Source organism: Eschrichtius robustus, chromosome 1 (genome assembly GCF_028021215.1).
Source record: "Eschrichtius robustus isolate mEscRob2 chromosome 1, mEscRob2.pri, whole genome shotgun sequence".
In the NCBI taxonomy this organism is placed as follows: domain Eukaryota; kingdom Metazoa; phylum Chordata; class Mammalia; order Artiodactyla; family Eschrichtiidae; genus Eschrichtius; species Eschrichtius robustus.
The window spans coordinates 174,656,668-174,680,082 of record NC_090824.1 but is presented as its reverse complement, the minus strand read 5'-3'; the positions used below and the strand labels follow the sequence as shown (position 1 = coordinate 174,680,082).

The following is a 23,415-nucleotide window of genomic DNA, read 5'->3' as shown; positions in this document are numbered from 1 at the left end:
TAGCTCCCATTCTTTAACCTCTGCAGCTTTGGTCCACTTTCCTTCGACCAGAGTTGGTTCAACCAGCCTTGGAAAAGTCACTGAAAAATCTTCAACTGGATTATGTTGATCTCTATATTATTCATTTGCCAACGGCTCTGAAGGTTTGCGATTTGTGTGATCACATCTATTTTATTTCTTGTGTGAGAATATCTATCAACTTGCATGGATGGTTGAATTCAGATTTTTCTTAGTAAGATGTAGGGATGATTACACTAGAGTAGAAGTCCCAAAATCATAATTTCTGATTATCTTTTTACTGGGTTTCTTTGAATCCTTAATTTCCTTTCCATGCCTCCAAGAGACAAGAGTTCAACAATCTCACATCCTCTGCCTCAAAAACTTGAGGAAATAAAAATAGAGGCGTTCAACACAGGGTCCCGAGCCTCTTGGGGATTTCATGAACACACAGTTTGGTGCAGCAGTGGTGAGCAATGAAGCTGCCTTACACTTGAACATGATAAGTTTATCTCCTCTTTCACCCTTTCAAATTGACCGGAGTTGGTGGTGCTCTCTCTGGGTGGGTCTAAACCTAGCAGCCTTTATAGGGACTTGGGAGACCTTGCCTACACCATTGGCTGTCTTCACAATGAGTTTTGTAGACTGCACTTAGCCATTAAGAACTGCATTATATAGAACTCTTGATTTGAAGTTACAGAAATCTACTCAAGCTACCCTATGCAAAAGAGTTTATTGGACTATGTAGACGGGAAGTCCCAGCCATGGATAGATTTAAGGATTTGCAGTACTCTTCAGAAATGTCTCCTTTTTTTTCTATCCCTTAACTTTGTAGTACTCTTGGTTTGCTTTATTTTTACCTCAACATTTTCCTTCAGTGGCAAATTAACCTTGATCAGTTCAAGGCTCATGGTCATTAACATTTGAGAGCATGTCTGGATCTTCCACATTCCATATTAACCTAAAAAGAGCCTTGCTGATTCATGTGACTGCCCTAGGGCTATCAGATGTTCAGAGGGAAAAGGAAATCTGATTGTCAGGCTTAAGTCAAGATTGCACTTTTTTTCTGGAAATAAAGCCATGTAACTTATTGCCATTCTTTGCATAAGTCACTCTGAGTCCCCTTTGGGACCTAGGAAAATTCTATTTATTAAAACATATAGTAAGTGTAAGAGATCTAGAATGTTGCTACACCTACCTCATGGATGTTTAGTGTCCTGGTCCTAGATGTGCCTGGCAGCCTGGTTAAGTGTGGGGAAATTATTTAGTGACATCTTTAAAATGACTGCTTCTATCCTATTCCAGCCAGGGGAGGAACTTTTTCCCAAAGATGAAAATGGAAAAATGATATTTGACACAGTGGATCTCTGTCGCACGTGGGAGGTGAGTCTGTGGAGGAGAGAGCCCAGGAGAGGAAGTCAGGAGAGGGGGAACCCCCTTCATTTCTTCCACCTGTGAGAATGGGCTGTGGACCATCAGATTCAGCAGTTCATGAACTTTAAAGGGCTGTTATGCTGGGGTGGTGTGGACGAAATCATTGCTGAAATGTTCACAGAGAGGAATGGAGAAGAATTTGGGACAATGAAGATAGCATCTCTTTCCTTCAGTGTGATATATCTTCTTCTGGGTTTTTCTAAGGAGGAGACAGTAATTCTTCTTATTATTATTTTTTAATAAATTTATTTATTTATTTATGGCTGAGTTTGGTCTTCACTGCGGTGTGCAGGCTTCTCATTGTGGTGGCTTCTCTTGTTGCAGAGCATGGGCTCTAGGCACGTGGGCTTCAGTAGTTGTGGCTCGCAGGCTCTGTGCCTCTCGCAGTAGAGCACAGGCTCAGTAGTTGTGGCACACGGGCTTAGTTGCTCCGCGGCATGTGGGATCTTCCTGGACCAGGGCTTAAACCTATGTCCCCTGCATTGGCAGGAGGATTCTTAACCACTGCGCCACCAGGGAAGTCCCGTAATTCTTATTCTTGTGTCACAACCTTCTTCCCCTTTTTTCTTCTTGATAATCCGTGCTAATTCTTGACAGGTGACCGTGTTAGCATTTTTCAGCATTTATTCTTGCTCTATAGCCCATTGCAAATCATGTTCACCACCCCTTCCTCCCCAGGCCCTGGAGGAGTGTAAGGATGCAGGATTGGCCAAGTCCATCGGGGTGTCCAACTTTAACCGCAAACAGCTGGAGAAGATCCTGAACAAGCCGGGGCTCAAGTACAAGCCCGTCTGCAACCAGGTGAGCACCCTCCATTTCCTCTCCTTTCTGCTCTTCATAACCTCCTTCCTGCAGTAGAGCCAGATGTCTATTTGTCTTCCCCTCATATTCATCCTACCTTTGTGGGACAGAAGATTCTAGAGAGCAGAGCCTCTGCCTGGAAGGGCGTGAATAGAACCCAGAATGGTATCTCTGTGTGATAAAGTCTTGGTGGAAAAGATGGGGAGGGCTTCCTGCTAAAATGTGGGTAGGAATTTAGGGAAGGTAAAGGAGATAAAGGAGGGTTAGAATAGTTACCCAGAACTTAGAGGAAGGTGGCATTTCCCTGAGCTGTAAAGGATGACCAGAAATTGGATGGTGAAAGTGCCTTGGAGGGAACTGTGTACAGGTAGGAAGGCCATGAAAACACAGAATGAGAAGCAAATAAAGAGTGAAAAGGAGATCTCATTGAGGTTTTAAGAGTTTGTGTGGGGTTCAGATGCCTGAGTCCTTAGTCTTAGTGTCTCTGCTTTTAGATATCTTCAACAGGAAGCATAGTACAGAAAAATTTGCTGGAGACTATGAAAGTCATCCAGGTTAGTGGGTGAAGTTAACGTCTTATGGTGATACTAACAGTAGGTGAAATAGTCACTCAGGAATTAGAGCAGACCTTGTGATTTACTCGGTCTTGGTATGGTTCTCCCATTGATTTCTACCTTAAAATTAAATGTTTAAACACATTTTTTCTCTCTTTGATCCTGTGCTCGTATATTTTTTGTTGTATTTTTACTTTTTTGTGGTGAGAAAACTTAATAAGAGATTCGTCTTCTTAAATTTTAAGTATACAATACTATACAATACAATGCAATACAATATTGTTAACTGCAGGGAGAACGCCATACAGCAGATCTCTAGAATTTATTCATCTTGAGTACTAGACTTCACACCCATGTTTAGAAACTTCCGATTTCTCCTTGCTCCCAGACCCTGACAACCATCACTCTACTCTTTAATTCTATGAGTTTGACCAGTTTAGATATTAATATTTGTTTTTCTGTGACTGTTGTATTTCATATAATGTAATGTTCACAAGTACAACCTAAGTCAAGGAGTAAGAGTCTTCTACAGAAAAAGTAGCTTGTAAAATTCAAGATTTATATATATCTATATACAGCATCAGCATTTTCAATTATAAAAGTTTAAAAATTAATGTGATTTTAGCATTAATTTTGCCTCCAAGTATTCATTGTGAAAATTTTCAGATATTAGCAAAGTTAAGGGTATGATAGAGAACATCCATTTTCCCTCTTGTATGCAAAATTCTTCACGTTTTGCCACATTGCCAGATGTATATATATATATGTATATATATTTATGTATGTAATATTTTGTTGACTTGAATCTCATTGTAATTCACATGTCACTTTGAAACATGTTTCTCAAGCTCTTTTAACCTAGCATGGTGGTCACTCAATCATTTTTTTTAACCATGATATCCAGACAGGTTTTTGACAAATATAATAGATTTATCAGACTATCATCTTGTGATGTTAGTTAATTTGTTTCTCTATTCTCAATTCCTGTAAATGAGTAGATAGATCTGAACTCCTTACTACCTTAAGGTTAAACCTTTTGACAAGAACACGTCCTTTGCATGCTGTGCCCTTCAAATGCACTCCAGTAGGAAGCACATGATGACAGGTTGTCCCACTGTGAATGATGGTACTTTTGTTCTCCTGGTAAAGCTAGTGGTAGCTAGATTTTTTGTTTGGAAATGTGTATTTTCCCTGTTGAAATTACCTAGTCATCTGGGGAAGTTAGATTCTCCCCAAATTTTCACATAATGGTTGAGAATCCATCAACGACTTTCACCTGAATTAGTTATTTCATTGGGATGTTTTTCAATATTTTCAACTTAAATACTCTTTTTGATCTTCTTACCTGACATTTTATTGCAAAAATAAAATTCTGTCATTAAGTCAGCATAAAATACCTTATTCCTATAAGACAGGGTAAAAACTTAACTCCTTCCTCTTAATTCTCAGTTTCTGAGAAAGGATTTATTGTAATAATCACCATCGGTGGAGGCAAATATTTTTGTTCTTTCTCTCTCTCTCATCACTTGGGACTCAGGGATTTTTATTTACCCTCAGTGTTACATTTGCTTTTATTCATTATTCCTTTTGATGCTCAAATCTACCCAAATGTCACCAGTGGGATCCCCATCAAACTGGTTCTTTTAGTGCTTCAGACATTTCTTCATGAGTCTTGGAGCAAATTCTTTGCAAAATTTGATGTCCAAGACTCAAACAGTTGTTTTCCTGTCTCAGATCTGGAATTAGGCGTGTCTCCTGGTAGTGTATTTAGTAATTGAGATCTGGTCCCTAGAGTTGCTTGTTCTCAGGAATGTCATTATTTTTTACCTTTTCAGGGACAGAGATATAAAATGTATTTTTTAAAAAAATCATTACTTGACGTTGATAATTCCAGTTTAAATTTAATGTTACACAGTTTTTTTCTTTAGATTTTTTTAACTTCTAACATTTCTCTGTCATATTTACATTACCGTTTCATATAATCTGAAACTCTTCTATGTTGGCCTTCTACAGGTGGAATGTCATCCTTATCTCAATCAGAGCAAACTGTTGGACTTCTGCAAGTCAAACGATATTGTTCTTGTTGCCTATGGTGCTCTGGGATCCCAACGATTAAAAGATTGGTAATGAACCCTAATGAAGACAATGGAAAGTTTACCTAAAATTCAGTTTTTGATGAAATATTTTTAGTCATACCGTACTCAGTGCTCTGGAGATAACTCTCAACTTGCTTGGGGCAGAGAGGGGAGGGATGGAAGGAATCCTTCTCTTTTGTATTCCCATCACCCAGCCAATTTTCTTATATTATATGTGTCCTGTTGTAGATTGATCAATAACATGTGTCTGTATTAAAATCTATATATAATCCCCAGGTTGAGACCTAAGACATAAGCTTAAATCATGACTTACTTATTTATTACCTAAGGAACACATTACTAGTAATAGACTCTCCAAGCTTCACTTACCTTATGTATAAAATCAGGATAATAACATATAACTCCCAGGTCTATCATGATCCAAAAAATTACAATTTGAACCATTCTTGTAAACATCTGTAGAAGTATTGCACACTGTAAGTAATGATGAAATGAATAGTTCTCATTTTGAGACTACTCAATTTTTATCAATACCGGAGAAAATTAAACTAAAAAGTATCCCAGTCTTTTCCTTCTCTTGCTCCTTTCATGCTCTTGTACTTACTTTGGGGCTGTGATTGGAGAATTAAAAACAGCCACTGAGATGTAAAACAGAAAAAAACCATGATTGTGGAGGCATTGATCTCAACTCAATCATGCATCCAAATGACCTGGAGAGCTTTGTAAACACAGATTGCCAGGTGCCACAATTGAGTTTCTGATTCAGTTTGTCTGCAGTTAAGCCATGGAATTTGCATTTCTAACAAGGTCCCAGGTGATACTGATGCTGTTGGTCCATGGACCACATTTTGAGAAGCAGTGGTCTAGAGTGGACCTACTTTACTTGGTCTGTTTGGGAAGCCTCCTAACAAACTGAATACTCAGTCTCAGATAGTCAGCATTTCTGAATTTCCTTCCAGGGTGAACCCGAGCTACCCAGTTCTCTTGGAGGACCCAGTTCTTTGTGCCATTGCAAAAAAGCACAAGCAAACCGCAGCGCTGATAGCCCTTCGCTACCAGATGCAACGTGGGGTTGTGGTCCTGGCCAAGAGTTACAATAAGAAGCGGATCAAAGAGAACATGCAGGTGATGAGTGGGGCTGTGGGCATAGGGGGTCTAAATAATATCCTTCACGAGGGTCATTCTTTGTCCAGCTCTCAGGACTATCTTTGGGCCAAGATGAGTTACCTGTTATTTGTTGTGCATGTATGCCTTATGTATATTCCTAATGGTTTTCTCCTCCTACTGTGGCAACAGGAGAGGTGGCATGGCTGGATAGGATTAAGATTGGACAGAAAATGGAGATTTTAGTTCCAGCATTATATCTGCAATTTATTCTGTCACCCTGCAAGTGATATCTTATTTTCTTTATTCTCATTTGACGAAATTGAATTGTGATTTTCCTAGACAGTTGGGCTGCTATAACAAAATACCACAGATTGGGTGGCTTAGAAACAACTGAAATTTGTTTCTCACTGTTCTGAAAGCTGGAGGTCTGAGATCAGGGTGCCCGTGTGGTGGCGTGAGGGCCCTCTTCCAGGTCACAGGCTTCTCCTTGTATCTTAATGTAGTGGGGGGCAACGGAGTTCTCAGAGTCTCTTATATGATATATGATATTATTTAAATCTCATTCATGAAGCCTTCACCATCATGACCTAATCACCACTCCAAGGTCCCACTTTCTAATATCATTACAGTAGGAGTGAGTTTTCCAGCATACGAATTTGGGGAGCACACAGATTACAGCAGTGATCTTCAACCTCCATGTCATCATGGTTTTATTTTGCATTCCTCTGAATAGTAACGTTGTTTCATTTTCATACTTCTAATCTCCCTGAGTTTCTGCCTTTGTGAAGTTCCTGTTCAAGATTTTGTCCATTTTTATTAGGTTGTCTGTCTTTTGATTTATATGTATGAGACGATTATTATACTGTTAGCCATAGCTGTACAGCAAACTCCCCCCCATTAAAGGGTTTAATGCAGAAATCATTTATGCATTTCATGATTCTGTGGTATGACAATTAGCCTGCACTCATATAAGCTGTTCTCTCCTTGGCTGGGCCGTCTCATGTATTTGCAGTCAAATGCAGAGCAGCTAGGCAGTGCTGCTTTAGCAGGTGGATTTGGCTGTTGTCAGAGGAGCCAGCCCTCTTCTCCATACGGTTTTTCATGTATAGTCGGCTAGACTGTGGCCACTAACCTGGTCTTCATCTCAGCACAATGGTATGATACCAAGGCAATGAGTGGGAAAAAAAAATCCTTGTCATGTCTAGGCTCAGAACTGATTCGCCACTTTTTCTGGCAAATTTCATTGTCCAGTGTAAGTTACAGGTCAGGCCAATTCAAGGGGCAGGGAAATATTACCCTGAAAATTTGTTTTTGTCTTTCCATTCAAATTTAGCCCTGTAATACACCTGGAACTGATTTTCTAATATGACATGAAAATGGATATATATACATATACTTAAATAGAAACCTAAATGTCCATATTTTCCCACAGATTTTCATTGTCAACTCTGTCATGTATCAAGTGTCCATAAGTACATTTCTGGCCTCTTTCTTCTAGTTAGCTATTTACTTTGCTGCACTGTCTTATTGTGGTGGAAAATAAGTCTTGCTTTAAAGAACGGTATATTTTTCTTCTTTAAGGATGTCTTGGCTGCTCTTGACTAGCTGTTCTTTTATATAAAATTTAGTATCACTTTACCAACTTCTACAAAAGAAAAAATCTTTAAGTCTTTGGTTCATGTTGCATTGAAACACTAGATCACTTTAGAGAAAACTGATTTCTTTTCAAGATTGAGATTTCTATTCCATGACTATGATATGAATTTCTAATTATTTAGGTGTTCTTTAATATTTTAAATACATTTCATAACTTTCTTTACAAGGCATTTACATAATCTTTTTTGTTCAATTTATTCATAGAGAATGAGTAAGTTTGATATGGGCTTCTCGGATAGGTTTTCATGGAGGGGGGGGGGTCCTCCTTCCAATACTTGCTTAAGCTCAAAGCTGTGTCATACTTAGGGGTGTTGGGAAGGAAAAATCAGTGTAATGTTTGGTCAAGTACGAGTATTTTGTCCAGGTTGTCCAACTGCCCCTTTGTTTGGAAAAAGAAGATTTTTGTTTGTTTGTTTTCTGTCACAAGTAATTCACTTAGAAAGATTTGGGATTGATGCCTTGCAAGCTGTGTGAGTGTGTGTGTGTGTGTGTGTGTGTGTGTGTGTGTGTGTGTGTGTGAAATGGAGCAGAAAAGGAGAGGGAGTGGGAAAGAGAGGTGGAGAACCCCACAGAAGGGTTCCCAGGCTGGTTCACTTGGAAGCTGAGGACAGGCAAGTCTTCCCTGTACTCTGTTCTTGCGTCCATCCAGCTGGAAAGTCCTCCAGTTCCCAGGGGGAGGCCAACTCCTTGGGGGAGAGGTTAATGTGATTCTTCCCTTCCTTCCAGGTTCTCAATTTTGAATTGACTCCAGAAGACATGAAAGCAATTGATGGCCTCAACAGTAATGTACGATATTATGATTTACTCTTGTAAGTGACTTGTATATATTGCAGACACATTGTTTTCTTTTTTTTTTTTTATTGGAGTATAATTGCTTCACAACGTTGTGTTAGTTTCTGCTGTACAAAGAAGTGAATCAGCTATATGTATACATATATCCCCTTACAGATGAACCTATTTGCAGGGTAGGAGTAGAGAGACAGACGTAGAGAACGGACTTGTGGACACGGGGGTTGGGGGTGGAGGGGTGGGGTGAATTGGGAGATTTCGATTGACATATATACACTACCATGTGTAAAATAGACAGCTAGTGGGAACCTGCTGTATAGCACAGGGAGCTCAGTTTGGTGCTCTGTGATGACCTAGATGGGTGGGATGGGGGTGGTGGGAAGGAGGTCCACACACATTGTTTTCTGTAGCATGCAGGTCAGCAGAGAAACTGAGCTTCCCTAACCAGGAAGGCAGGCCTGATTTCCAGTGTAGGAGTAAACCAGGGCTTCCTGTAGACCTCAGACCAGAGGTTTCTTCCAGGGCTCAGTCTCTGACCTAACAGAAATGTTAGCAGGGCCCAGGACAACTCATAAGTAAAATCACCAAAGTTCACATTGTGGTGAATTCACTACTTTATGCCCCTCATCTCTGTGCCTGGTGTACTTCCTCTCAGGGCTGACGTACCCATTAGATACAGAAGGCACAGTGCCTACAGCCCACTATTCTTTTAGGGACCTAGGAAAATGTTTCACCTTTATTTTTTTTTAAATCAGGGGAAAATGATTTGTATTAGTAATGACTATGTAACAGTGAATCCAGCCTGGATACATTCATTTTTATCCTAACACAATTGTAAAATGTCATGTTAATATTTTTATGGAGGAGGAGCCCATAAAGGCCAATGTGCGTCGGTGCTGTGAAGGCACAGTGGGGCATGCTTCCACCCCCTCCCCTAAATGTCTGGTGGCTTTTCTCCCTAATGTGCATTTCTTTCCCAAGATATCATCCATTTCTTCCAAATTTATCTCTTCATTGGACCTTTTTCCCTATTACAACTCCATTTCCTCATCCTTGTAATCTCACCAAACTGAATTACAGTTAGGTCATGAACTTAACTGACCCTCCAGTGAGTGACTGCTTAGCAGGATACATCCAGATAAGATCGTGTGGGTCTCTCTGGTTTCTTGATTTAAGACTTAGCTCAGTGTTGCCTTTGTCCATCAGGAGTCCACCCCCTGGGGAGTCCCTACCTCCTCGACTTTGACTTAATTCACAAACATAGAATTCCATGTTCAATTACAGCAGGAGGATATCAGGACTGAAGAGAAAGAAGACTAATCAAACAGAGAAATTTGGAAGGGAATTTAGAGAGAAGGGAATACAAATTATTGATAAAGATCTAGTTTCAAATGAAAGATGTCAAAACTCTTTCTCTTGTTTGTAAAGCTATATCATGATTCTGAGAAAGGATATTATAAATGAAAAAAAGGTGGAAAGTTACTTTTCTGTACTCAAATCTTTGAAGTATACTTCTGTGTTCTCCTTATTAGGCTGTGAATATCTAGACTTACTCATATTTGTGGACTTAGGTCAACAGCATGGCTCCTGGCACATGGAATTGCTCAGAATGCACTCTTTAATGAATTGAATTGAAAAAGACAAACTTAGAAAGAAAAGTAAAAACATGGAAAAAAAGGAAAACAGCAGTAATACTAATTCCTTGATAACCAGTGTTTTAATACATTATAAATTAAGAAAATAGTAATCCCTTTTTATCGGTATAGTTACTTATGTGTACATGATATCTCAAGAGATTAGAAGTTTTTTAACAGAGCGGCCTCTATTTTGGGGGGTGCTCCATGTTTATGTGTTGGATGGATGTGTGAAAAAGATCAGCAAAATTCTTACTGTGATTACTGTCATCATCCAGGGCCAAATGTTCCACCTGGGGCTGAAGTGACCTTAGCATTTCATCTATAGTTCTTAGACCTTCTTAGAAATTGTAATTCCAACCAAGGTAGATATCACTGTGGCTTTTATGCTGCATGTGAATGTGGGAACTGGATATGAAGATGCAGTTGACATATGGACCGCGAACCTGCATATATGTATGTTGTAAATGAGTTGGTTGTAAATTTAGAGTTTTAGAGCATCCTAACTGCATCCACAGAGGAACACTCTCCTTGACAAGTGTGAGACAGAGTTAATAAAATTAATATCCCTCCTTCTCTTTCAGCATTGCTGATCACCCTGACTATCCATTTTCTGAAGAATATTGATTATGAGTGATCTGCCATGGTTGTATCAGAATTTATTGATTCTAGGGGTGTGGTGAGAATTGCTATAATCATTGGAGCTAATTAAAATCTGTGTATCTAGTTAAGGCTTCTTGCATGTTTTGGTGTATGTGAAATAATAAAGATTTCAAAGTAAGGATACTCGGGAGGGGGATCAAAAGGCAGAGTCGGAGGACCTTGAACTCACCTTTCTCCATGAAGACATCAAAACTACCACTACATATAGAGTAACTCTCACTGCAAACAACTTGAAGAGTAGCAGAATGGCTCTCTACAACCCAAGCTATCAAGAAAGAACCGCACAGAGCCTAGTAGGTGGGCAGGAGAAGCAATCCATTCAGGACCCACACCCCTAGCAGGTGACTCAGAGGAGTATAAACAGGCTCAGGGATCCTCCTTAAAGAGCGAGGAGTACAAGACCCATATTAGGCACCCCAGGTCTGAGGACTGGCACTGGGAAGACGAGCCCCCTTGGCTGGTTTGAAAACCAGTGGGGCTTACCAGAGAGTTGTAAGAAACCAAGACTCCATTCTTCAAGAGCGTGTGCATACACTTGATTGCTTTCAGTCCCAACACAGAGACAGCAGATTGGATTCTGCTTGATGTTCTGGCCGGTCTGCCAGGACTACCTCAGTGCATGCCAAAAGCCTCCTGCTCCATCCCCTCCTGCTCTGGCACTGGTCCCTGCTAAGGCAGAGACAGCCATCACATGCACAGGGAGAAAGTGGTGGCAACTCAGAAGTGTGTCTCCAGCCCCTTGGGCCCTAGCCCTACCCCCAACAGGTCACCAATTGCCATTGAGCCTAGAAGAAGCCTCAGCTCACACCTAACTCTGGCTCTAGTCCCTCTGACTCCAGCTCTATCTCCCACCAAAACAGCAGCTGCCAGCTCACCTAGGGAGAAGACATGGCCTGTGTCCACTTTAGATCCAGCTCTCCCACCAATGCCACTGGTCACAGGCAGACCACATAGAGATGCTCCCACACAAGGACACACCTTTAGACTCTGGAATAGGTAACTGTTTGCCTAATCTCATAGAGACAAACAGAAAAGACCAAACAAATTAGAAGAAAAACACACATGTTCCAAATGAAATAACAAGATAAAACCTCAGGGAAAAAAACCCTATCAAAAGAGAGATAAATAATTTACCTGATTAAAAACTCAAAGCAATAGTAATAAAAATGCTCACTGAATGTGGTAAGATAGTAGAGGAACACAACGAGAACCTCAAAGAACTAGAAAATATTAAACAGATCCAATCAGAGCTGAAGGATACAGTAACTGAAATACAAAATACACCAGAAGGAATTAACAACAGGCTAGGTGATACAGAAGAATGCTTTCACAACCTGGAAGACAGAATAGTGGAAATCACTCAATCAGAACAGCAATAAAGAATAAATTATTTTTCATAAGAACAGTTTAAGGGACCTCTAGGATAACATCAAGTGCACTAACACTTGCATTATAGGGGTCCTAGAAAGAGAAGAAAAGAGAGAAAGAGGCAGAAAATATATTGAATGAAATTATGGCAGAAAAGTTCCCAAATCTGAGAAGGGAAAAGATATCCAGGTGCAGGAATCACAGAGAGTCCCAAATGAGATGAAACCAAAGAGGCCCACACCCAGACATATTATAATTAAAATGGCAAAAGTTAAAAATAGAGAATTCTAAAGGCAGCAAGAGAAAAACAATGAATCACATACCAGGAAAACCACATCAAGCTATCAGCTGATTTTTCAGTAGAAATATTGCAGGCCAGAAGGGAGTGGCATGATATATTTAAAGTGCTGAAAGGAAAAAAAAACCCTATGATCGAGGACAGTCTACTCAGCAAGATTATCATTCAGAATTGAAGGAGAGATAAAGAGTTTCCCAGACAAGCAACAACTGAGTTTATCACCACTAAACTGACCCTACAAGAAATATTAGTGTCTCCCTTAAGTGAAAAAGAAAAGGCTATAACAAGAAATAAGAAAATATAAAAAGGGAAAAATCCCACTAGTAAAGCCAAGTGCATAGTAAAGGTGGTGCATCAACCACTTAAATAAACTAGTACAAATGTAAAAGACTAAATTAAATAGTTAAGGGATAGACATGAAGATGTAAAATATGACATCAAAAACACAAAATGTCAGGATGGAGAGGGTAAAATGTAGATCTTTTAGAATGTGTTAGAGCTTAAATGATATCAGTATAAAACAAGTAGATCTAGGTATAGGTTGACATATATAAACTTCATGGTAATCATACATCAAAAAACCTACAGTAGATACACAAAAATTAAAGAGAAAGTAACTCAAATATAACACAAATAAAGTTATCAAATCAAAAGATAACAGACTAAAAGAAGAAAAAGACAAGAAAAACTACAAAAACAACCAGAAAACAAGTAACAAAATGGCAATAAGTACAGTACTATCAGTCACTTTAAATGTCAATGGACTCAATCCTCCAATCAAAAGACATAGAGTGGCTGATTGGGTAAAGAAATAAGAACAGTATACATGCTGCCTTCAAGAGCCTCACTCCAGAGCTAAAGACACGCACAGAATGAAAGTCAGGGGATGGAAAATATCCTCCATGCAAATGGAGGCAAAACAAAAACAAAAACCTGTTCTAGCAATACCCATATCAGACAAAGTAGACTTTAAAACAAAGTCCATACTAAAAAACAAATAAGGGCATTACATAACGATAAAGGCGTCAATCGAAGAAGAGTCTATAACATTTGTGAACAAATATGCATTTAATTTAGAAGTACCTACATATATAAATCAAATATTAACAGACCTAAATAGAGAAATTGACAGGAATACAATAATAGTAGGGGACTTTAACACTCCACTTACTTCAAAGGTTAGATAATCCAGATAGAAAATCAATAAGGAAAAACTGGACTTAAATGATACATTAGACCAGTTGGACTTAACAGATATTTAAAGGACATTCCATTCAAAAACAGCAGAAAACAAATTCTTTGCAAGTGCACACGGAACATTCTCCAAGATAGATCACATTCTAGGCCACAAAAGAAGTCTCAGTAAATGTAAGATGATGGAAATTGTATCAAGGCTTTTCTGATCGCAACATGAAATTAGAAATCAATTATAGAAAGTAAAATTAAACAATAAGTGGAGACTAAGCAATATGCTACTAAAAAACCAATGGTCATTGAAGAAATCAAAGAGGAAATAAAAAAATCCCTTGAGACAAATGAAAATGGACACACAATTTCCAAAATCACAGCTTAGCATTTTGTTGACATCACTGTACATGTTAAATTTTATTTGGCTTCATAACATTCCATCGTATCAATGTTTCATGATTTCCCTAACTCCTCCCAAATTTATTATAATTTAACTTGTTTACAGGTTTTTCCTTTATGGATAATGTTGAGCAAGATAATAAGTTATATAAAATATTTATCATTTGGGGGGAGTTACATTGTGATAGTTCTTTAAAAGTTATACACTGGGTGAAAGATATAACCCCTCCAACAGTCTGTTTGCATACTGCAAAAACTATCAATAATTAACCTCCACTAAGCACCTTGCCAGCATGTCTTTTTTTGTTACCCTTTTCAGGATTGCACCCTTGTCAGGACTGGATATTCTTATTATAAAGCAAAGAAGAATAAATGAAATAATTTTTTTCTGATTGAAAAGGTAAAAAAGCAAATTTTCTTTCATTTTGAAGTTTTATTTCTTTACTAAAGGTTAATATTTTGAAAAACGCTCATTAATCATTCCTTTAAATTGTGTGTGTATGTGTGTGTGTGTGTGGTGTAGTGTAGTGTAAGATAGCTAAGTGTTTCAAACGATGTTTGGTCAAGAAGGGGCTTCATCATTGGAAAAACAAGAAAGATACTGGTATGTGGAGGTTTCTAGTCCAGCATATGGTTAATAATTGTTCAACATTCTCTTATAATAATTTACAATAATGTAAGTGTATCTGGAATTTAAAATTTACTCATTAAAAATATGAGTTAAAATTTTGCAAAAAATTAATGATGTCTTTATTATTTTATAACACTTTAATTAAGACCACTCTGATAGAAGTACAACCAAGTTAACTGGCTTCAATTCTCTTCTTACTCCATGGGTACTGCTTTAACCCTGCTTCTCCTCCAATGTATTTCCTAATAGCTGGTCAGTACAGTTGGGGTGTTACCTTCCTGTTATTCATTACCTCTGAGGGCAGAAGAAAAAATCAGTGTCTGCTTAGTCAGAGGAGCAACAGGTAATGGTTCCAAACGCCAGTGTTTGGAACTTAATGATGGTCATGTCATTCCTGTATGGAATTTGACACCTATGCACCTGAGGAGGTAACAATAGTAGTTTGGGGTTGAGGATTCAAAAGAAAATAGACTTAATATGAGTGGAAACCAGTGTGGGTTGTCAAGTCATTGAGTTCCTGTGTGACTCTGGGAGGCCCATTTTGTTCTACTAACCAGGCTAGAACCATCCCCTATGAAAGGGGAGAAAGTATTCAGTCTTCACTCCACATCAGGGCCTGATCATACAGTCACCTACAGATTATTCTGGGTTTCCCCCCAGTTTGCATCTCTTTCCCAGCTTGGCAGAAGAGGTGAGACTCAGCTGTCAAGGACACTGTCAGTTGCTTTGCTTAGAGATTGATTGTAATGGGAGTGGTTTCTCTGTATATTTCATCAATTCAAGATTCCTTTCCTCCTTCCAGGAAGACATAACCCAAAGAAATAGTTGATGTAAAAGGTCCTGAAGATGAGGTGCTGGGAAAATGATAGGAGAGAATTGCTGGGCATCTATGGGGTAGCCTGCTGAGTGCTGGGTGAGAAATACTCCACCTGTGTTTTGCCTTGTACTGTTGTTACTGCTTGGAAACTTATCTTGAATAGAAAATATAATATCATTTGTAGGAATAAGCCACAATCTTATAGGGCAAGGTCTTAGTTCTTGGTCCTTGTTACTGTATTTTGATTGAAACATAATTTAATTGCTTGGACATAAGAGAGGCTAGTGCACAAGTCTCTAGACTGGAAGTCAGAAAGTTTGCTGTTCATCTTGTCTTTAGTGTATGTAGTTGTATGACAAAGGACTGGTCCTTAAACTTTGAGTCTCACTTTTCTCCTCTGGAAATACAGAAAGAAATATTCAGAGACTCTTTACCAAAGAAGATATTCAGATGGCAAATATGCATATGAAAATTTGCCCAACATCATTTGTCATTAGGAATAGGAAACTAAAAAAAAAAAAATAAGATTCTCCTACACACCTATTACAATGGCCAAATTCAAAACAGTGACAGCACCAAATGCTGACAAGGATGTGGAGCAACAGGACCTTTCATTCATTGCTGCGGGGAATGCAAAATGGTACGCCTACTTTGGAGGAAAGTTTGGGGTTTCTTACAAAACTAAACATACTCTTACTATGTGATCCAGCAACTGTGTTTTTGGGTATTTACCTAAATAAGTTGAAAGCTTATATCCACAAAAAACCTTGCACATGGATGATTATACTAGCTTTTAATAATTGCCAAGTTATATATAGAGGTTCATTGGGTATGGATACATAATTTTATCCATCAGTAGAATATTATTCAGTGATAAGAAATAAACTATCAAGACATGAAAAGACACGGAGGAAACTTAAACGCACATTGCTATGTGAAAAAAAGTGCCTTAAAAGGCTACACACTCTACGCTTCCAACCGTATGACATTCTGGAAAATGCAAAATATAGAGACAGTAAAAAGATCAATGTTGCCAGGGGTTTGGAGGAAGAGAGAAAGGGAAGGATGGATAGTGGAGCATGTAGGATTTTTAGGGTGGTGAAACTATTCTGTATTATGTATACAGTAATGGTGGATACATGTCAATACACATTTTTCAGTATTCATAGAGCTGCTGTACAACAATAAGTGTGAACCGTAATGTAATCTATGTGCCCTAGTTAATAGTAATGTATCAATATTGGCTCATCTGTTGTAACAAATGTCCCACAGTAATGCAAAATGCTAATAACAGGGCAAAGTGGGGGGCGGGGAGAGGGGGTATAAGAACTTGCGGTACTTTGTATACAATTTCCCTGTCAGTCTAAAACTACTCTAAAAATAGTCTATTATTAAAAATAAACAATGTATTGTCCAATTTTTATTCTTTCTAACAGTTTATTACCTTTAATTAAAAAAAAAAACTTTTTTGAGAGTCTAAGAGTCAGATTTTGTGATTATCTCATGACACCACCGTTAAAGGATTTGATGCACCTGTAGTCAAATTGTCAGTGTTTCTAATAGTTCTCAGGTCTATGGAGGTGAACTGGAATGGGAAATAGGCCATTCTTTGGTCATCATCTACATCTTAGCAAAGTAGGTTAGCAGGTTTCCAGGCTTATTCACATGAGACTGTGTGGAATAGTTTTGGAGAAACTCATTTTCAAAGGGGCATTTCCCTCCTAAGGAAAGTGGAATCAGACCTCAAGGAACTTTCCATTTCTGTGAATTGACTTGCTTATCTCTGCTCTTTTGTGGCAGCTCTCTTTGTCCAGATATTTCCTGCCTGCACAGCATTTAGAGATGTCAAAATTCTTTCATAACCTGCACAGCAAAGTAACTATTTCATTCCATGCTGACTTGCAGTACCACAAAGATAAAGAACAGATATTCCCTGGGCCTATAGGAAGTTTCAAGATAAAGCCTGAGATGGCATGGCTTATGAATGGCACCTATGCCCAAGGCAGACTGAAAGAATAGCTTTGTGGTTGTAGAACTGAGCCAACTGGGACAAAATTCCTAGTTCGGTGATAATTTCTGTATTTTATTCTTTGGAATCAAAGCTGTCAAAAATAGTCTTTGCCAACAAGAGCCCATGGAAATTGCAATTCCAAACACTATGGGCTTGAGATATCATGGAATTCATTCAAGAGATTCAGCTAGGATACTCCCAGTAAAATACTAAAAGGTCATACCAATATTGGCCTATTGGGAATTGATGTTAGGAAACCTGACATTTGGACTGCAATAATCCTGAATCTTAACATAAGACCTGGAACCACAAGAGTTACCACAAAACCCCAAGACATGCAGGCACAAGATTGTTTCTCAAATGAAAAATAATGATGCAAATGAGGAAATCTACCACCATGGAACAGAGCCAAAAGATGTAACAAATAGGAAAAAAATCACACAAGAAGACATAAAAATAATAATGTAATATGAGCATGATGTAAAAATAATGTGGTTTGGCATTCTCAAAGGAAATTAAGAAGGGACAAACATTTATGAAAGGAGAAGAAAACTAAGTAAGTAAAAAAAAAAAAAAAAAAAAAAGACAGATGGGAGAAAGAACTAATTGGAAGTCTTATGAAAAATAAATTATCTGAATGAAAAAAGGAAAAGTTCAATAGATGCAAGAAGCAGGAGGTTAGACACAACAGCTGTTAATTTTTATTTAAATGAGTGATTGTTTTTAGCACCTATTTGATGTCTCTTTATCTGGAAGAGACAAATTCTAAACCTGAAATGAGTGAATCAATGAATTTGTCTGTTTGAATCTTCCTTTCCAGTTTAGATGCCTTTTATTTCTTTTTCTTGTCTAACTGATCTGGGTAAGACTTCCAATACTACGTTGAATAAGAGTGGTGAGAGCGAGCATCCTTGCCTTGTTCCTGATCTTAGAGGGATAGTCTTCATTTTTTCACCATTTAGTATAATGTTTGCTGTGGGTTTGTCATATATGGCCTTTATTATGTTCAGGTACATTCCTTTTATACCCATTTTATTGACAGTTTTTACTATAAATGGGTATTGAATCTTAGATGCATTTTCTGCATCTATTGAGATGAACATATGGTTTCCATCCTTCATTTTGTTAACATGGTGAATCATTGTTTTATTTGTGAATATTGAATCATCCTTGCATCCCTGGAATAAATCCCACTTGATCATGATGTATGATCCTCTTAATGTATTGTTGTATTCAGTTTGCTAATATTTTTTTGAGGAGTTTTGTATCTATGTTTATCAGAGATATTGGCCTGTAATTTTCTTTTTTTTTTATGTTGTCTTTGTCTGGTCTGGTATCAGGGTAACGTTGGCCTCATAAAAATGAGTTAGGAAGTGTTCCCTCTTCTTCTATTTTTTCTAAGATTGTGAGAAGGATAGGAGTTAAATATTCTTTGAATGTTTGGTAGAATTCACCTGTGAAGCTGTATGGTCCTGGATTTTTGTTTATTGGGAGATTTTTGATTACTGTTTCGATATCTTTGCTAGTGATCAGTTTATTCAAATTTTTCTATTTCTTCATAATTCAGTCTGGGAAGGTTGCGTGATTCTAAGAATTTGTGCATTTCTTCTAGGTTGTCCAGTATGTTGTCATATAACTGCTCATAATATTCTCTTATAATCCATTGAATTTCTGTGATATCTGTTGTTATTTCTCCTCTTTTTTTCTGATTTTATTTATCAGAGACTTCTCTTTTTTTCTTAGTCTAGTTAAAAGCTTGTCAATTTTGTTTATTCTTCCAAAGAACTAGCTCTTAGTCACTGATATTTCTATTGTCTTTTTAGTCTGTATTTCACTTAGCTCTGATTTTTATTTTCTTCCTTCTACTGACTTTGGGCTTCATTTGTTCTAGTTTTTTAGTTCCTTTAGGTATAAGTTTAGTTTGTTTATTTGAGATTTTTCTTGTCTCTTGAGGTGGATCTGTATTGCCATAAACTTCCCTCCTGTTACCACTTTTGCTGCATCCCATAGATTTTGGTACACTGTATTCTCATTTTCATTTGTCTTCAGGTAATTTTTGATTTCTCTTGATTTCTTCATTGAAAAGAAGAAATCAAAACTTGTTTACTAGCATGTTGTTCAGTCTCCACATATTTGCGATTTTTCTAGCTTTCTTGTTGCAGCTGATTTCTAGCTTCAGACCATAGTTATCAGAAAAGATGCTTGATATGATTTCAATCTTCTTAAATTTATTGAAACTTATTTTGTGTCCCAACATATGGTCTGTCTTTGAGAAAGTCCCATGTGCACTTGAGAAGAATGTGTATTCTGCCACATTTGGATGGAATGTTCTGTACAAATTTATCAAATCCATCTGGTCTTATGTTTAATTTAAGGCCTCTGTTTCCTTGTTGACTTTATGTCTGGATGACCTATTCATTGACATAAGTGAGGTGTTAGCTATTATTGTGCTGCCATCAATTCCTCCCTTTAGGTCTGTTAATAATTTATGTGTTTTGTTGCTCCTATGTTGGGTGCATATATATTAATCACTGTTATGTCTTTGTGATGAATTGTTCCCTTTATCATTATATAATAGCCATCTTCGTCTCTTGTTACCTTTTTTAGCTTGAGGTCTATTTTCTCTGATATGAGTACAGCTACACCTGCTTTCTTTTGGTTGCTATTTGCTTGGAGTATCATTTTCCAACCCTTCACTTTTAGCCTGTGTTTGTTTTTAGAGCTGAGGTGAGTCTCTGGGAGGCAGCATATAGTTGGGTCTGGTTTTTAATCCAGCCAGCCACTCTGTGTCTTTTGATTGGTGAATTCAATCCATTTACATTTAGGGTGATTATTGGTAGATGAGGACTTAGTAATGCCATGTTATCTTTTGTTTTCTGGTTGCTCTATATCTCTATTATTTTTTTCCTTGTGTTTCTGTCTCCCATTCTGGTTTGGTGGTTTTCTATGGTGTTTTTCAGTTTCTTTTTTTTTTTTTTTAATGTTTCATGTCTCTGCTCTGGGTTTATGTCTTGTGGTTACCGAGGTTTGCATACAACATCTCATAGATAAAATAGTCCTTTTCCTGCGGATAGCATCTATTTTCATTTGCCTATACAAGTTCTGTTCTTTTCCACTTCCCTTTTATGTTTTTCTTGCCTCAAATTATCCCTTTTATGTTGTGAGTTTGTTACCAGATTGAAGTAGCTATAGTTATTTTTTCTGTTTTTTCCCCCCCTTTAACCTTTATGCTATAATAAAGCATTTTAAAAAAACCTATTCTGATATAGAGTTTCAACTTTCTGATTAACTCTGTCTACTTATCACCTTGCTCAAAGTTTTGCCTTTTTGTTTCTGGTACAAGAGCTCCTTTTGACATTTCCTTGTAAAGCAGGAAAAGTTGATGAACGTCCTCAACTTTTGTTTATCTGGGAAAATCTTTATTTTGCCTTCATATCTGAATGATAACTTTGCTGGGTATTCTTGGCTGACAGTTTTTATCTTTCAGTATTTTGAAAATGTCATTCCACCCTTCTCCCTTCCCCCCAGCCTATTAAGTTTCTGTTGAGAAATCTGCTGATAGCCTAATGGAGGTTCCTTTGTAGGTTACCATCCTTTGTTCCCTGGCTACCATTTTCTTTGTTGTTGACTTTTGACAGTTTTAATATAACCTTGGAGAAGGTCTTTTTGCAAATATAATATGGGCTGATTAACTGAGTCCCCTACTTATTTTCCCAGAGTCTTGGTGAATCCAAGAGCCCTGTAACCCCACCTACCACAACAGATTGTCGTAAATGCAGAGGGAAGAAAGAGAAAAGAAGGTGTGAAGGATTTTCAGAGGACTTGCTCCCCTTAGTGGTCAGGGGTGAAAAGTTAAGCAGTGAAGTAACATTTTTCTCATTGCTCACATGATTGATTCATATCATGGTATCAGTAGTTTTAGCTCTATAAATGACAGCCTAAGGCTTCCCTGGTGGCGCAGTGGTTGAGAATCTGTCTGCCACTGCAGGGGACACGGGTTCGAGCCCTGGTCTGGGAAGATCCCACATGCTGCGGAGCAACTAGGCCCATGAGCCACAACTACTGAGCCTGCGCGTCTGGAGCTTGTGCTCCACAGCAAGAGAGGCCGCGACAGTGAGAGGCCCGCGCACTGTGATGAAGAGTGGCCCCCGCTCGCCACAACTAGGGAAAGCCCTCGCACAGAAACGAAGACCCAACACAGCCAAAAATAAATAAAAATTAAATGACAGGCTGATTGTACCCATATTAGGACAGTCAATACTCTCCAATGGAATACAGTGTCTGGGTAAATTCTGCATTTCCAGATCAGACTCAGAGCTGTCCCTGAAAGACAGATTCATGGCTGTTTTCACAGTTCGAGAAGGGTTGGTGTTTGCCATGTGGAACATCAGAGATGATTTTGTTCCCTTTCTCTAATATTTAAAACTGTGCTTGACTGTTTCCTCTTTGATTGTAATACATAATTTTGTGTATGACTTTAATTGTGGCATAGAAGAGAGGTTCAAAAACAGTGTGGTGCCAATCAGCACCTATGTGTAAGTTTTGCAAACAAAGATCAAGGGCAGATGAGCACATAAATACCTTGCCAGGGTCCTCCGGGCAACGGTCTCAGTGTTTACGGCTGCTTTTTCACGTTCAAGGTTGGATATATACTAGATATCCACTTAGAGGTAAGTACCCAAATCTTTACATAGAGGAAATAATTCTCTGAAGTCAGGGATTCTCCCTTTCTTGGTGTGGAACCATGTCCAGTAACTCAACAGTGAATTATAGTACATACCTCTTGGTCTTTTTTTTTTTTTTTTTTTACAACATTTCACAACATTTACAATATTGTGTTAGTTTCAGGTGTACAGCTAAGTGAATCTGTTATACATATACATATATCCACTCTTTTTTAGATTCTTTTCCCATATAGGTTATAACAGAGTATTGAGTAGAGTTCTCTGTGCTATACAGTAGGTCTTTATTAGTTATCTATTTTATATATAATAGTGTGTATGTGTCACCTCTTGGTCTTTTAAGTGATTATATTGAGTGCTTTATCCTTTGCTGTCTCTGTAATTTGATATTGCTTACTGAATTATTTTATTTATACATAAAGAAAAAAGATAAGTATATAATTTTAAATACATATGTAAATGATCACATATTTGCTATTTTGTTGAATTTTTTTCTTTTTGCCCTTTTTGTCCCCCATGCCCTCTTTTTCCCCCTTCACTCGTTTCAGCAACACTTCACAATAATGAATGTTAACAGCTTAATATGCACTTCCTATATTTTCTCCAGGCTTATATAATATATACCTATATATACATTTATATACACAAACATATATGTATGTATATATGTACACATATACAACATATGGAAATTATTTGTCATGTTTTAACAAAACCAGATCCTGTGTTCAGCACATGGAAATTCCTCCAAGTGCATTAGCAGAGCAAATACTACATGGAGTGAAGTCACTGTAATTATTTACTGATTTTCTTATGGGTGAGTGTTCACTTGGTTCTGGGTGTTGGCACTAAATATGGTTATGTAAAATATCTTTATACATGTGCCATTACACAGGTGCTTTCATTTCTGGGGATCAGGATTTATGAGTTAAAGGGTATATGAAATTTTAGTTTCAATAGTTGTTGGCAGATTGCTTTTCACATTTAATTTCACATACCTAGCTACAATATACGAAATTACTTTCTTATCCACACCGCTACCCAATAGATACCATGACTCATTTAAATTTTGCCAGTCAGGTGGCTATAAACTGAAATCTCTTTTGTTACTTTAACTTGCTTTTCCCTAACGACTAGTGAATCTTTTACTATGCTCGTGGACATTTGGGTTTGTATTATTATTTGCAATTTATCTTCATAGCCTCAGTCAAATTTTTATAAATTACTTGTCTTTTGCTATATCAGCTCCCTGTTATCTAGTTTATAAATATTTTCCAAATTTATCATTTT

General features: G+C 37.8%; 2 protein-coding genes across 7 annotated transcripts in view; both read left to right on the top strand.

The window, feature by feature from the left end:
- Positions 1-23,415, top strand: part of LOC137774478 (dihydrodiol dehydrogenase 3) — a 51,747-nt gene that overhangs the window by 23,394 nt on the left and 4,938 nt on the right. The window contains exons 5-11 of one of the 4 annotated variants that reach the window (XM_068559581.1): positions 27-143; positions 1,303-1,380; positions 2,110-2,232; positions 4,800-4,909; positions 5,842-6,007; positions 8,372-8,454; positions 14,304-14,384. In XM_068559581.1, the coding sequence (XP_068415682.1) occupies positions 27-143; positions 1,303-1,380; positions 2,110-2,232; positions 4,800-4,909; positions 5,842-6,007; positions 8,372-8,454; positions 14,304-14,376 (750 nt within the window). In that variant the 3' untranslated portion in view covers positions 14,377-14,384. Of the gene's footprint in view, positions 1-26; positions 144-233; positions 237-1,302; positions 1,381-2,109; positions 2,233-4,799; positions 4,910-5,841; positions 6,008-8,371; positions 8,455-10,652; positions 10,789-14,303; positions 14,385-23,415 lie in introns of those variants that run through there. The other 3 variants (XM_068559583.1, XM_068559582.1, XM_068559584.1) reach the window with 3 other exon arrangements.
- Positions 14,318-23,415, top strand: part of LOC137774524 (aldo-keto reductase family 1 member C3-like) — a 30,225-nt gene continuing 21,127 nt past the window's right edge. For all 3 annotated transcript variants that reach the window (XM_068559586.1, XM_068559587.1, XM_068559588.1), the window contains exon 1: positions 14,318-14,384. The gene's annotated coding sequence lies outside the window, so the exon portion shown is untranslated. The remainder of the gene's footprint in view (positions 14,385-23,415) is intronic.